Raw genomic sequence first — 15,069 nt, 5'->3', positions numbered from 1 at the left:
TGATCCCCCGGTCAATGGATCAGCCCCATGGGCCACTGGGGGTTTGTGGGGGTTGCCATGGAGACAGGACATCCGTTAATGTTGCCATGGGCACAGCAACAAATGTAGGAACATTGGATAATTTGATATTGGTTTTTGAAACCCAATGTGAGGGATGGCGCACAGTTTATTCTGTCAAACACAAAGGACAAGTTGTACACTCACGCAGAGCGATGGATCATGTTCGCGGCCTGCGTAACGCACAGTTTCAGGGATTGTACGACGGCACGCTAATCAAACCACCGCTTCGCTGAGAACAGGCCACGCCCCTCTGAAGGAGGAGGAGCCTCACCGCGGGGGGGTAGCTACCTTAAGCAAAGGGAGGAGAGTCCTCTGGCCCACCTGCTACCTGCTACCCCCCCCCCCCAAGCCCAGCCAGCCCCGCCTCGCAGCCACTAAGGACGGGACCGGAGGAAGACATGATGGTGCGAGACACAGTTTCCAAGGCAACCGTAGGCAGTCGCTGGTACGGAGGCTTCTGGTGAGGGTCTACCACGGAGGAGGGGGGGGATATCTATAAATAGACGTCTGTGTGTTGAGTAACCCCCCCCCCCCCTCCTCCTATGGAGGACTATAGGGTCTGTGTTCAGGCTACAGGCGGAGAGGAACTGCTGACTAGCAGCAGCAGTATCACACGATGCAATCTCCTCGGCCCTCAGAGTCAGTGGTTGATGGGCGGTGGTTGATGGTCAGTGGTTGATGGTCGGTGGTCGATGGTCGGTGGTCAGTGGTCAGTGGTCGATGGTCAGTGGTTGATGGTTTCCGGTCAGTCCTAAACGATGAGCTCCTGTCTGTTTTTCCTGAGCCCAGCCTGTAGTGACTACTAGGTACGCTGCCTTGATCAAGCTTTCGATTTGTGTAATGCGCACACAAAGACGTGTGTGTGCGTGTGCATGCTTCTGCGTTTCTTCTTTCAAATACGTGTGCGTGTTCTTCTAGTGGAGTAAGGCCAACTTGACAGTGCATTTGTTTTTCTCAGTGTGTGTGTGTGTGTGTGTGTGTGTGTGTGTGCGCTCCATAAAGGGGCTGTATGAACCCAGAGTTGTACAGAGAGAGAGCAGAAATCAGCGAGAGAGAGACCATTTTGAAACCAAACAACCAATTTCTCTTTTTATATTCTGAAGGGTTGTATTTCACCCTCCTGTGATTGACTGGCCTGATGAATTATCTGAACCAATCAGGGACGAGATGCCCATGTTCTCAAAGCACATCACACTCTCTAATAGCAGACAGACGGCTCGGCCACTTCGAACAAATTACACCCAAATATTAAATGGGACCTTCTACAGCACATTCTAAGCTGCTGTTAATCTGTCTATCTGTCTGTCTGTACTTCTTCATGTCTGTCTGTCAATCCGTCAGTCGGTCTGCTGCTCTGTTCAGCTGAGTCATGGCGTCCGTCACCCTGACGTGATGCCAGCCTCTCTGTGGATGGGGAAAAGCCCTTTGTGATGGAGCGTTTGTGACAGACTGCAGCCCACTGGAGAGGTGTGTGTGTGGGGGGGGGGGGGGGGGTGGTCTGTGCTACCATGGAGGAGGAGGACCGGAATATCTCTCTCTCTCTCTCTTTCTTTCTTTCTTTCTTTCTTTCTTTCTTTCTTTCTTTCTTTCTTTCTTTCTTTCTTTCTTTCTTTCTTTCTTTCTTTCTTTCTTTCTTTCTTTCTTTCTTTTCCCCCCAGCCGTCCACTGTAAGGCTCAGATCAGATGCTCGTTATCGGGGTGGTCTTCCATGAGTGTGGTCTGGGTACGTGGGGGCGGCTCGTTGTCCGTTCAGATGACCTCATGGCCCATGTGGGAGGCAGGCTCCTTATTATACAGAAGGGGAGTGGGGGGGGGGGGTGAAAACAGCAGTCCGAGGACCACTGGGCCGAACCACCACAGGCCGCCCTCCCTGTGTGTGTGATGAGATGTGGGCTGACAGGGCAACAGGGTCTCAGCACTGAAGGCCTGGCCCCTCATCGGACTTGCATCCCCTTGATCTCCTGCTGATCATCTCAGACACACACACAGAGTCACTGACACACACCACAAACTCACACAGACTCATAAAGACCCCATACTCGCACTGATCCACACGCACAAACACACCACGCACACACTGCAAACATAACACAATCATACAGCCTTCTGCATGCATGCACACTCACATACACTTACCCTCTGCATGTGCTTGTTCGAACACAGTTACTGTGTGTAATAAGTGTCAGAAACACCTTTACTCACACACACAGGCACACACACAAACAAGTGTTAGAAACACCTATTTTTACCATTAACTTCCGTCACTATCACTATCTCCTTCTGCCGTCTGGGAGGTGTTTGTTAACGATAAGAGAGATGGGATCGGGGGCCAGTCGCTCCACTAGGATGAGTCGGAGGCGATGCTGATGCTGAGAGCAGGGAGGGCATGAAGAGGCTCCTTGTTGAACCCTGTCTCTGGGCACAAACGCACCAGACACTGTTTATTTAAAAGCTCACTAGAGTGATCAATTGATTAAAAAGGAAGCCTGTGGCGATTGAGGATTATTTATAGAACAGCGCATCCTTTGACAAATCGTTGCCTCAACGTATTCCTCATCAGCGGTTCAAAGACGGTCCTTGTTGCTGTGAGTGGTCTCTTCAGGCTGCGGAGCCCGCCGCTCTTAATCTCTTCTCTATAGAGCGCTGAGCGGGCGTGGTGCGCTGTACGGGGCCGGGACTGTCCACCACGGGTCCTGGGTTCACTGCCTCGTCTGGTCGTCACGTTGTGGAAGTGCAGGAGAGCAGCCGGCTCTCTCTGCTCTATCTGCTGTCTCCTCTCTGGTCTCTCCTCTCTGCTCTCTGCTCTATCTGCTGTCTCCTCTCTGCTCTCCGCTCTATCTGCTGTCTCCTCTCTGCTCTCTGCTCTATCTGCTGTCTCCTCTCTGGTCTCTCCTCTCTGCTCTCTGCTCTATCTGCTGTCTCCTCTCTGGTCTCTGCTCTCTCCACTCTCTGCTCTATTTGCTGTCTAATCTCTGCTCTCTGCTTTCTCCTGATTTGTATGAATTGTGTTCACTGGAGCTTTTCCCCCTCTCTACAATTCATTAAATGATCCTTCCATCATTACTGCTCTACTGTATCTGTACGGCTATACTGTGTGTGTGTGTGTGTGTGTGTGTGTGTGTGTGTGTGTGTGTGTGTGTGTGTGTGTGTGTGTGTGTGTGTGTGTGTGTGTGTTGATCCATGCGTGCAGCCGTCTGTGTTTCTGTGCCAGACGGAATGTGAGGAATACAGGGGGCTCGGGCGGGGGGCTTACTCACTCCACTACAGTGGGCGGGGCCTGTGAACCTCAGCAGCCAATCGTACTCCGACACAGTCACGTGACCTGACCAGTGTTCAGTCAGAGGGGGAGAGAGAGAAAGAGAAAGTGGGTACAGACAGAAAGAGAGAGAGAGGGAGGGAGGGAGGAGAGCGAGAGCCACACATCCAGTGGGCTCAGTGTTTCTCTGTGGCTCCGGAGAGATGCAGACGGAGAGACGCGCTCAGACTCAGACACACGCGCACTCCGCCGCTCCGCGCGCACGCCGCCTCACACACCTGGGCGCCTGAATCGAAGAGGAGGAGGAGGAGGAGAACACAAAGGGAGAGGAGAGAGAGGAGTAGACACGGTCCAGACACGGGGAGCAGACACGGACTGAAGGGAGGAAAGAGGAGAGAGAGGTGCCATGTCTTCTCTCTCGGACCAGCCGCCGGGATCCCTGTTCTCCGAGTACAGCGAGCTCGCCCTGGCCCCTGGGGGGGGGGCCCAGGACTGGGACTGGCAGCACCAAGCGGGCGGGGAGGCCGGCCTCCCCCGGTCTCCGCTGGCAGGGGGCGGGGGGTCCCCCACGCCCACCCCGATGACCCCGCTCACCGACGAAGACAAGCTCTGCCTGTTCGCGCCCCCCGGGGCCGGCGCGGAGACGAAGGGCCCCGCGGGGCCGCGGACGGCAGTGGGGGGCGTCCACGGAGCCTACCTGGGCAGCGCGGGGGAGAGCCCTGACAGCCCCCCGTCGTCCTCCCCCTCCCCATCCGCCGTCTCCCCCATGGGGCGCCTCACCCCGTCTCCCGCCCCCTCCCCATCCGCCGTCTCCCCCATGGGGCGCCTCACCCCGTCTCCCGCCCTGGGCTTGAGGCTGGGCGTCTCTCCCCCCCCCCCGGGTCCCGGGCCGCCCCGCGTGGACCTGGCCTCCCCCGTGACCCCCGGCGCCCACTACCCGCCGGGCTCCCCCCTGACCGGGACCTGTCCCGCGGGGGGGGTCTCCCCCACCACGGCGTGGAGCGACAGCTGGGGGGAGGAGTCGGCGCCGCGGGAGACGCCCGCCGACGGAATAGCAGGAGTCATCAACGATAACTACATGGAGGAGGAGGAGGAGGAGGAGGGGGGGGGGAGGGCCGGGGCAGAGGTGACCCCTGATGCCCGGCCGGGGGCCGAGGGGTTCTCGCCGGACAGGAGCGAGGAAGAGGACGAAGAGGAGGAGGAGGAGGAGGAGCAGCAGGCGGAGCTGCGTCTGTGTCAGCAGAGGAAGGCGATGCGGCGCGCCATGTCCGAGTGCTCCCACCTGTCGGTGCCGTCCGGCGCGGACCCGCCCGACCACTACCCCGGGGGGGCGGGGCCGGGGCAGGAGAACTCCGCCCCTCCTGCGGGAGGCGGCCCGCGGCGCTCCTCCCACAGCCCGGCCATGAAGCGCTCGCTCACCGTGACGGAGGACCCGGCGCCCCCCCCAGACCCTGTCGGCCGCCGGCGCCACACGGGCCGACCTGAGCCAGCCCGCCGACCCGGGCCCCGCCCACTTCCTGTCGGCGCCAGAGGGCGGCGCGGAGAACCGGTTCCCCCCGCTAGAAGGAGCGGTTCCGGACGGCGTCTCGCTGCCCGGGCCGCTCAGCCCCGGGGGCCACGGGACCCCCCCGGAGAGAGGGTCCGGACCGGCCCACGTCAAGGACACGCCAGTGGGCGTCAGCCCCGTCCCGGACTCTGGCCCGCCCCGGTCCGGACACGGGGACGACCTCACTGAGGGCCCCGCCACGGGGCTAGACACAGAACCCAGCGGCCCGGACCCCGGGGTTAAGGTGGGAGGGGACACAGAGGGGTTCTTTGAGTCCAGAGGCGACGCCGGCCCCCCTGGTACCGGCCCCTCCGTCAGCGCACTAGAGGGTAGGTGCTGCTCATTCATTGGCCCGCACCGTTGTCGAAGCAGCCCAGGTTCAGACCCTTGTTCACTCCCGTGTTCAGACCGGTGTTCAGACCCGTGTTCAGACCCCTCTTTGGGCTTTTATCAGACGGCTGGTCAGTTTCCTCTTCAATGGTGTGCATGGTGCGTAGGGCAGGGCTCTGATTCTGTCGCACCAGGGACGGGTCATCTTTCTTTGTAAATGTATTTGTGGATCAAAGGTCACTGATGTTGAGCCTCCACCAAATCTTAAAGGGAGGGAATACCTTGACCAAGGTAAGCTGATGCTGAGGTGATGGGCGTGGCCGCGTCTGGTGTGAGGATTGGGCTGTAAGCCGGCGGACGTGTTCAGCTCATGTTGAGATCCTTTCTCTCACTGTCTGAGTGGGGGTTGTGTGTGTGCATGTGTGTGTGTGAAGGACATGGTTATTTTTCTTGATTTGTTTCCAGTAGACTTCGACAGCCTGAAGACAAGGTCTCCGTTAAGGGGTTAGGAGGAGACAGGGAAGAGAGAGAGACATAGTACTGAAAAACAGGGATTATATGGCCTACAGCTGTGTGTGTGTGTGTGTGTGTGTGTGTGTGTGTGTGTGTGTGTGTGTGTGTGTTCGCACTGTGCCTCTGGGCATAGTGTCACAGTAGTCAACAGTCACAGTAGTATTCTGCGGTTGTTTATTATTGGTATTCTCCTTACCTCTCTTTGTTCTCAATCTCTCCTTCTCTTGTTTCTGTTATCTTCCGTCTGCCCTGTGCAAAGAACATCAGGCCAGAGGCTGTTGAATGCTCTCCCTTTCCCTCGCTCTTTTCTCTCTGTCTGGCTTTCTCCTGTCTCTGTCTCTCTCTCTTTCCTGCTCTCTTTCTGTATCTGTCTCTCTCTCTCTCTGTCTCTGTCTCTCTCTCACTCTCTCTGTCTCTGTCTCTGTCTCTCTCTCTGTCTCTGTCTCTCACTCTCTCTTTGTCTCTGTCTCTCATTCTGTCTCTGTCTCGCTCTGTCTCTCTGTCTCTCTCGCTCTCTATAAGTTCATCTTCAGGATCATTGTTCTTTATAATTTATATGAAGGTCAACCATCACCATAAACACAGCGCAATTATATTTAGAGCTTTTGTCTGCAGAAACATAAAAAGCATGTTTAATATCCAGCGTACAAAACGCTGAAGGCGACCCCTGAGACCGTGATGGATGCTCCCCCATCACACGTCCGCTCAATAATACTCCATGCCCGTCCTCGCTTCTCGCTGCCGTTTCCATTGATCGGCTGTAACGTCAGGGATGAGTGGCTGTTGGCTGATTATTATATTTTTTGTTCCATCATTATTTTCCTTATTGTGTTCCAGCGATCGACTGTTTGCAAGGTCAAAGGTTGAGATACACGTGGTTGCTAGGTTATGAGTAGTGGTAGAAAATGTCTCTCACCGTTTGTCTCTATAACCACACCGCCTCCGTCTCTGTCCCCCACAGACTCTCAGACCCCAGTGAAGTCAGACACAAAGGAAGACAAGATGGAGGAGAGCATGGAGGACAAGATGGACGACGGCATGGAGCGGCTGGACGAGTACGTCCAGCTGGACGAAGCTGACCGGAGGAGCGTGAGGGTGGAGCTGGCCGCCCGAGAGGAGGAGCAGGAGAAACACCACAAGTCAGCAGCCGCAGAGGAAAAAGAGACGGAGAAGGAGACGGAGAAGGGGAAACAGGCGGAGAAGGTCGCTGAGAAGATGGAGGACCGGGTGGAGAAGACACCGGACAAGCCTCCGCCGGCGGACATGGTGGCCAAAGGGGTGGAGGAGAAGGTGGAGAAGACGATACACGTGAGCGCCGCGCATGAGGACCAGGAGACGGTCGTCCTGGAGCCGACCACGCCCGCGGAGAAGGCGAAGGCGGTCGTGGTGACGGAGGTGCCGGAGAAACCGGAAGCAGGAGACGCCAAAGGAACAGAGATCTCTAAAGCCCCGCCCAGCCCGGAGAAACAGCCAACCACCGCCCTGCTGGACGCTGGCTCGGCCACGCCCGAGAAGCACAGCAACAAGAGTACAGAGGATGACCAGGTGGAGGACACTAAGGTGGAGAAGTCCAAGGTAGAGGTGACCTCTTTGGAGAACACTAAGGTGGAGAAGTCCAAGGTAGAGGTGACCTCTTTGGAGGACACTAAGGTGGAGAAGTCCAAGGTAGAGGTGACCTCTTTGGAGGACACTAAGGTGGAGAAGTCCAAGGTAGAGGTGACCTCTTTGGAGGACACTAAGGTGGAGAAGTCCAATGTGGAAGTAACCTCTGTGGAGGACACTAAGGTGGAGAAGTCCAAGGTGGAAGTGACCTCGTTGGAGAACACTAAGGTGGAGGAGTCCAAGGTGGAAGTGACCTCGTTGGAGGACACTAAGGTGGAGGAGCCCAAGGTGGAGGAGCCCAAGGTGGAGGAGCCCAAGGTGGAGGAGCCCAAGGTGGAGGAGCCCAAGGTGCAGGAGCCCACCGTCTCCGTGGTGGAGAAGGAGCTGAAGACGGAGGAAGAGGCGCTGACGGAGGAACGACATGATGAGGCAGAACCAGAACTCCAGCAGGAAGAGAAGCCGGCCGCCGCAGCGGTGGAAACTAAAGACAAAGCCAAGGAGGAGGTGAAGAAGACTGCAGAGAAGAAGGAGGTGAAGAAGGAGGACAGCAAGGAGAAGGCCGGTAAAGCGGACGCCGTGACCAAGAAGCCCTCAGCCAGACCCCCCACGGGGAGCCTGAAGGAACCTTCCAGTCCTGAGAAGAAGACCAAGGTAGGTGCTGCTGGTCCCTGGTCCTCCTGAGTAGCTCTGCTACTCCCTAAGCTAGGAGTCAGGATCGGGTTGCAGTATCAACACTATTTCACTACGGGAAACACATCATTTAGCATCGACAAGTTGTCTGAAGAGGGTGGTATAGTCTGAAGTTTCATCAGAGGCACGTATATACACATCTATAAACATATATAAACATGTATACCATCTACAGACTCGCACCTTGATTTAGAATCTTCTTAGCCACTAAGGTAGGTGTTTGGTCACAACCCTCCCACCCCCCTCGAAGGGTTTGCCCTATTCCACGCCTCTCTTTACCTTCATAGGAGTAATGAATTAGCCTGAAACCCATCCCTACCCGTTGCTTAGCTACTCATTTCACTATACCCGCCTCATTATTTTGTGTTTGTATGATTTTATGATCACGGCTGCTTGCGCCATTTGACCATTTCCATTTAATGTTTTTTTTTCCCCCATTTTGTTTTCGCTTATCTCTTATTTCTCTCTTTGCTCTTCCTCTATCTCTACTCCCTCCTCCTCCTCTATCTCTACCACCTCCTCCTCCTCTATCTCTTCCTCCTTCTCCTCCTCTTCTGTCTCTACCTCCTCCTCCTCCTCTACCTCTTCCTCCTCTATCTCTTCCTCCTCCTCCTCCTGTCTCTACCTTCTTCTCCTCCTCCTCCTCTATCTCTACCACCTCCTCCTTCTCCTCCTCCTCCTCTGTCTCTACCTCCTCCTCCTCTATCTCTACCACCAACCCCTCCTCTTCCTCTTCCTCCTCCTCTTCCTCCTCCTCCTCCTCTTCCTCCTCCTCCTCATCCTCCTCCTCCTTCTCCACCTCCTTTCTCATCTCCTCAATCCCTCCTCCCCCCACCCCGCGGCACACCCTCAGCCTGCTGCCACGGCAACCAAACCCCTCCCCGCTACCAAAGCCCGGCCAGTCTCAGCGGCCGCCCCCCCCACCAGGCGCCCCGCCTCCTCCCTCAACACCACCACCACCTTCAACAACTCCACCTCCATCTCAGCCCCACTCGCCAAAAAGACCCTCGCTGCCAGGCCGGCCACCGCCCCCACCGCGGGGGCCCCCAAGAGGGCCCCCGGCCTGGCCCCCGGCCGGCCCTCCTCCTCAGTCCCTAGCACCGGCCCCGCCCCGCGGGACGTCCGGCCAAAGGTAAGGCCCCGCCCTCCCAGGAAGCCCAGCCTCCCCAGGAAGCCCCGCCCTCCCAGGAGGGGAGGGGAAGAGTTACAGCTACTTACTAATGCTGTCAAGCGATTAAAATATTTAATCGCATTAATGTCACAGTTAACTCGCGATTAATCGCGAGCAATTGCGATTACTCGCAATTCTTTTTTCTATGCTAAATATCCCTTGATTTCTTTGTCCCATTAATTTTTCTCATTTTAATGCTCTTATCAACATGGAGAAGTACATCGGCTTGCCTTGTGCAAATGTTTTTTTATTGATAACAACAACATTGGCATATACTGATCAAAACAGGACGATACAAAAAAAGAGCCTATAGTGCAATTAAACGATGAACATACAAACATAATGCCTTGAACATAGCAGTCAGGCTACTGCTTCTTTGTTTTGAGCCAAAGAACAAAAAAAACCAAACATTCAAGGCATTGAGCGTTTACAAAATTGTATCCAGAGCGATTTACAATAAGTACATTAGTCAGAAGATAGACCACAACAACAATACATCGCTGTGGGTACAGTAAGGATGTTCATAGAAGCAAGTGCCAGGCACTAATAATCGCTAGGTTAACCCATTCCCCGTATACAACAGAGATGGCCAGGATATGACGCTACACAATGCTAAGACTCAGGAGTCACCCTGGTTCTCTTCTTGATGAGGTTTAGTTTTATGATGATAGGACAGGAGTTTAAACATTTAGGGTGTGTTCGAAACCGCCTACTTGCTTACTACTCTTACTAAGTATGACGTCAAATTGAGTAAGCAGAACGTAGTAAGCGAGTTTTAGGTAAGCGAGTAGTATCCGAATGTCTTCTACTTCCGGAAAGATTTTAGCGGTAGGTTATTGACACGTCATTTGATTCACGTCATCTGAGGTGGTTAAGTAAGGACGGTCTTCTGAACGTCGATTACTCAAATGGATTACTCAATCATTATTTAAGGATTCGAGAAGTAAGCCAAATATTTAGTAGGTAGTAAGCAGTAAACAAGTAGGTGGTTTCGAACACACCCTTACTCACCAGCCGGTCGTTCTTAATGGCTTCCAGAGCTCTGTCTCCAGCCTAAAGTCAGTGACTTTACAGTGCCCTCCGGTGGCGGCCCGTTGTACTGCAACACTGCGCGGGTAACCCTCAAAATAAACAGGTACTTTTTAACCTTAACGCAACGCCCCGGAGTGGGGGGGTGAGTCGGGGTCTAGTGAGGGGGTGAGTCGGGGTCTAGCGAGGGGGTGAGTCGGGTTCTAGTGAGGGGGTGAGTCGGGGTCTCTAGCGAGGGGGCTCGGCTGTGTGTGGAGCATGACCTGCAGAGCCCACCGCCAAGAGACGAGGAGAACCCAACACACACGGCCCAGTCCTGGTCACCTCAGTGCATTCACCTCCTGGGTCTCGACCACACATCCATCCCCGCCACCTCATGTCATCCTCCTGAGCTCGCTAGACTGGCAGCCGGTCGGAGGAACCCCTTAGTGGTCTAAGGAACCCTTCAGTGATCGGAAGAACCCTTTAGTGGTATGAGGAACCATTTAGAGGTCAGAGAGGAACCCTCTAGTGGTCAGAGGAACCCTTTAGAGGTCTGAGGAACCCTTTAGAGGTCAGAGGAACCCTTTAGAGGTCGGAGGAACCCTTTAGAGGTGTGAGGAACCCTTTAGAGGTCAGAGGAACCCTTTAGAGGTCAGAGGAACCCTTTAGAGATCAGAGGAACCCTTTAGAGGTGGGAGGAACCCTTTAGAGGTGGGAGGAACCCTTTAGAGGTGGGAGGAACCCTTTAGAGGTGGGAGGAACCCTTTAGAGATCTGAGGAACCCTTTAGAGGTGGGAGGAACCCTTTAGAGGTGGGAGGAACCCTTTAGTTACTTCACTCTCAGGAAGAGATCCTGTGGGATTCTTGGAGAATTTTTGTATAATTTTTTTTTTGCTCCTGCGATGCATTGGTTGAACAATGTTGCGCTTGGATCTCCTCCAAGATCAATATTTATTGATATATGCATGGATTTATATGTTTGTGGTCATCCCTAATGTCTTCCATTGACCTCTGGTGTTTGTTTCCTTGTCCTTGTAGACATCAACAACCACCACAACAACAACAACAGAGAGGCGTGCCCTCGGGTCAAAGGTCACCACCTCACCGGCCGCTCGACCCCCGGCTGGCCCCGCCCCAAACAGGAACGGCACCGCGGCGGCTAGCAAGACCGCTACCGCGGCAGCTAGCAGGACCGCCGGGGCGGCACGCATGACGGCGGCCCCCCGCCCTGCACTCAGCGCGGCCGCCAAGAAGCCCCTGGGTAGGAAAGACACAACATGCTAACACGCACGCACGCGGGCGCATACGCACACATGCAAATAACACTGGATTAGACACGTTGTGGGAATGTGAATTCATCTGGTCCATTTTCTTTATAATTATTTTGTGCATTTCATCTTTTTTATATCTTTTTTTTATTAAAGATGAAGGTTGGGTATTTAATCCAAGCGAGTGTAGGTAAGGTCAATAGTTAAAGGTAGTAAAGCAAAGGTCAGTAATTAAAGGTAGTGTACGTAAGGTAACTAATTAAAGGTAGTGTAGTTAAGGTCATTAATTAAAGGTGGTGTACGTAAGGTAACTAATAAAAGGTAGTGTAGCAAAGGTCAGTAATTAAAGGTACTGTATTTAAGGTCATTAATTAAAGGTGGTGTTCGTAAGCTAACTAATTAAAGGTAGTGTAGCAAAGGTCAGTAATTAAAGGTAGTGTAGTTAAGGTCATTAATTAAAGGTGGTCTATGTAAGGTCACTAATTAAAGGTGTGTAGCAAAGATCATTAATTAAAGGTGGTAGGGTTAAGGTCATAATTAAAGGCGGTGTATGTAAGGTGTATTAGTATGTAAGTGTTGTTCATCAGGGGGAGCAGAGGTCCTTTAATTGAGGGTTGTTTATCTTCAAAATCGTCCTTCTCTGCTCTCCCTCTGGGTAACCCAAACCCCAACTGCAATACCAGCGTACTTATTGACTTGATTTCATTGTTATCGTGTTGGTACTAATTATGATGTTTGTACTAGTTATGATGAGGCTGCCTCTCTCCGGGTTATTTGCAGCGTCTAAGCCAGACAGTAAGCTGGGAGAGGACAGGAAGCCGGGCCCTTTGAAGACCTCAGGTACACGGCCGATAAATCTCCCTCTTACAACACACACTCGCACTATCAGCTATAACCTGTTTCTGCATTGTTTTGTACAGCTTGGATACATGCTGCACTGTGAGGGAAAGGCTATTTCGGTCTCTTTCAGGCTAATTCAGGCTTGATTTCATCAATAAAGACCTAATTGAGTTGTACACCTCTAATAGTCCTATGCGTAGAGTAGAGCCCCCCCATGGTCAGAGACTAGGGACCAGGGATGGCTTTACGCTAGTAGAGCTGTCAGTGAGGCTGAGCTGGGGGGTGACGCGTCGGACACACAAACACCAGGACGGTCCCGGACTGGGGGGCGGGGGCGGAAAGGGAGCTTTGTTATTGAAAGGGGAAGCGAAAAGCTAGAGCACAGCAGTTTGTGGATTAGGACCCTAACCCCCCCAGTCCTGTGGGCCGTGTTCAGCCAACCTGCTGACACCCCCTCCCTCTAATCTCCTGCGGCTCAGAGGCAGTGCCCCTCCCCCACCCCAGACCAGGTGGAGGGGGGGGGGGGGGGGGGGGGTGATGTGGGTGATGAACGCCATGCGGAGAATACAGCATGGGGGGTCTTTAAGTGCATTTACATTCGGGGCGTTTAGCAGACGCTTTGATCCAAAGCGACTCACAATAAGTACATTTGTCGGAAGGAGAAACAACAATTTAGCGCTGTCGGTACAATATGGAAGTTCATAGAACCAAGGGCCAAGCACTAACAATCGCTAGGTTAACCCATTCCCAGTATACTACAAAGATAGCTAGGATAAGATGCTACACGAGGCTGAGTACTATTTTTTAAGTGAAAGGACGTACAACATACTATAAGTGTGTAGGAGGGGTGGGAGGGGCTGGCTATGCAGAGTCCAGGTGAACTCTGAACAAGTAAGTCTTTGAGTCTCATTGACTGAGATAACAGCATGTGTGGGTCGGTCAGGAGCCCATTGAGTCCGGTGGCGCTTCAGTACGGAGAACATCAACCGCAGATCAGTACAGTAAAAGATGAGTAAATGGTGAACGGACTGCATTCATACCGTGCTTGTCGAACCGGTGGCCACTCAAAGCGCTAACCCTAGCTGCTAACATTCACCCACACCTCCACACACCGACGGCGCTGTGAACCACGCAAGGTGACAGCCAGCTCGTCAGGAGCAGTCAGGGTGAGGTGGCTCGCTCAGGGACACCTTAACACTAAAGTAAACACGCCTGTCCCTTTGCAGCGGACCCCCCGAAGCCCCGGACCACCGCCGCCGCCGGCGCTTCCCGCACAGGGGCCCCCAAACCGGCCAGCGCCAGCATCACAGAGAGGAAGACCCTTGTGTCCCGGGCCCCCCGCCCAGCCGCCCCCTCCTCCTCCACCGCCAGGACCAGCGCCTCCCGCCCCGGGACCGCGCCCAGTCCGGACCCCAAGGCCGTCCGCTCAAAGGTGGGCGCCGTGGAGAAGACGAAGGTCCCACACACAGGAGTGAAGGTAGGCTGACGCCCAGCTGACCCCTGAGGAGGCCTCTGATTGGTTGCTTGGTGTTTGGCTCAAATGTCATTCAAATAAAGAACTTCAGATAGATAGATAGATGATATTTTATTCATCCTTTGAGGGAAATTCAGGTATCCAGGAGCTCACAATTCTTGAATTTAGAGTTCACCATGCTGGTCACCATGAGAAGTGAAGTGGTTCGCTTTGAGCGACACCCCCGTTGTTGTTGTTGTTGTTGTTTTTGTTGTATTGTTGACCCAGGTGGGCTTCTCTCCCCAGGTGTCGTCGACCGCTCAGAGCAAGGCTGCAGCTGCCAAAGACCCCGCTAAAGTGAGTTATCTCTCGCTCCCGCTCTCTCTCTCTCTCTCTTGCTCTTGCTCTCGCTCTCGCTCTCTCTCTCTCGCTCTCTCTCGCTCTCGCTCTCGCTCTCTCTCTCTCTCTCTCGCTCTCTTGCTCTCTCATGCAAACACATCTGTTGTGTTTCTGAAACCTCCCAACAAGCTTGCAGAGGAATACATCCCAAATGCCCCTGCTGCTTCCAAAGTTATGAACGATGAAGATGCCATAATCCTTCATCTTCCCGCAGCGAGCAGGGCCATTCAGTGTTTCATCATTGCAGGTGACTGTGCAAAGTCCCAAAGTAACGTTAAACCAATAGAGACATGTCTCATCTCGGTGGAATGGGACGACAGATACTGAGCTACAGTCTGATTGGTGAGACGAGATGACGGCCAAACTTCTCGAACCGAGCAGCGTAACACAAATCCTCCTGGTGGCGTTCCTCGTGGTAACCATGGAAACGCCCTCCTCTCCATCCCCTACTGGATCCCTTCTCTGGCTCCCGATTGGCTGACATTGGCGTTGACTGCAGAATACCCCGGCTCACCTTCAAGACTGTCCACCACGAGGGCCCCCACCCCCCTCAGGGACCTGCGGCTCCCCCAGTACCCGCTCCCTCAGATCAACCACCTGCGACCGGCTCCTCATCCCAAACCAAACTCAGGACCGCTACAAACCGTTCCTTCCGTGCCGATTCTCCCCTGATTCCGAGCCTCCCGTCCAAACCCCTCCGAGGGAGTCCCAGCTCGCTCCACATTCGAAACCGGCCTCAGAACCTTTCCCATTGGCCCTCAATCCGACCAATCCCCTTCTCCCCTCCCCCCCTCCTAACAGGCGCTACACCTATCTATATATCTGCGTGTGTATGTTTCCATATTAATATGTATATATGTGTTTTTCACTTCTGCCTTCAGCCTCTTATTTTTCCACTTTGTAAAGCGGCTTTGAGATGCAAAGCTATTT

At 54.0% G+C, this 15,069-nt stretch overlaps 1 protein-coding gene across 10 annotated transcripts in view; it reads left to right on the top strand.

Annotated features, from left to right (window-relative positions):
* LOC115536946 (microtubule-associated protein 4) overlaps positions 1 to 15,069 on the top strand; it is a 73,028-nt gene that overhangs the window by 50,267 nt on the left and 7,692 nt on the right. For 7 of the 10 annotated variants that reach the window (XM_030348441.1, XM_030348437.1, XM_030348438.1 and 4 more), the window contains 6 exons: positions 6,667 to 7,958; positions 8,851 to 9,129; positions 11,218 to 11,440; positions 12,228 to 12,287; positions 13,514 to 13,764; positions 14,047 to 14,097. In XM_030348441.1, the coding sequence (XP_030204301.1) occupies positions 6,667 to 7,958; positions 8,851 to 9,129; positions 11,218 to 11,440; positions 12,228 to 12,287; positions 13,514 to 13,764; positions 14,047 to 14,097 (2,156 nt within the window). The remainder of the gene's footprint in view (positions 1 to 6,666; positions 7,959 to 8,850; positions 9,130 to 11,217; positions 11,441 to 12,227; positions 12,288 to 13,513; positions 13,765 to 14,046; positions 14,098 to 15,069) is intronic. The other 3 variants (XM_030348436.1, XM_030348435.1, XM_030348442.1) reach the window with 3 other exon arrangements.

The sequence above is a fragment of the Gadus morhua genome, chromosome 23 (assembly GCF_902167405.1).
Source record: "Gadus morhua chromosome 23, gadMor3.0, whole genome shotgun sequence".
Taxonomy (NCBI): domain Eukaryota; kingdom Metazoa; phylum Chordata; class Actinopteri; order Gadiformes; family Gadidae; genus Gadus; species Gadus morhua.
Note: the sequence above shows the minus strand (reverse complement) of the source record. Positions and strands in the feature narration are given on the sequence as shown.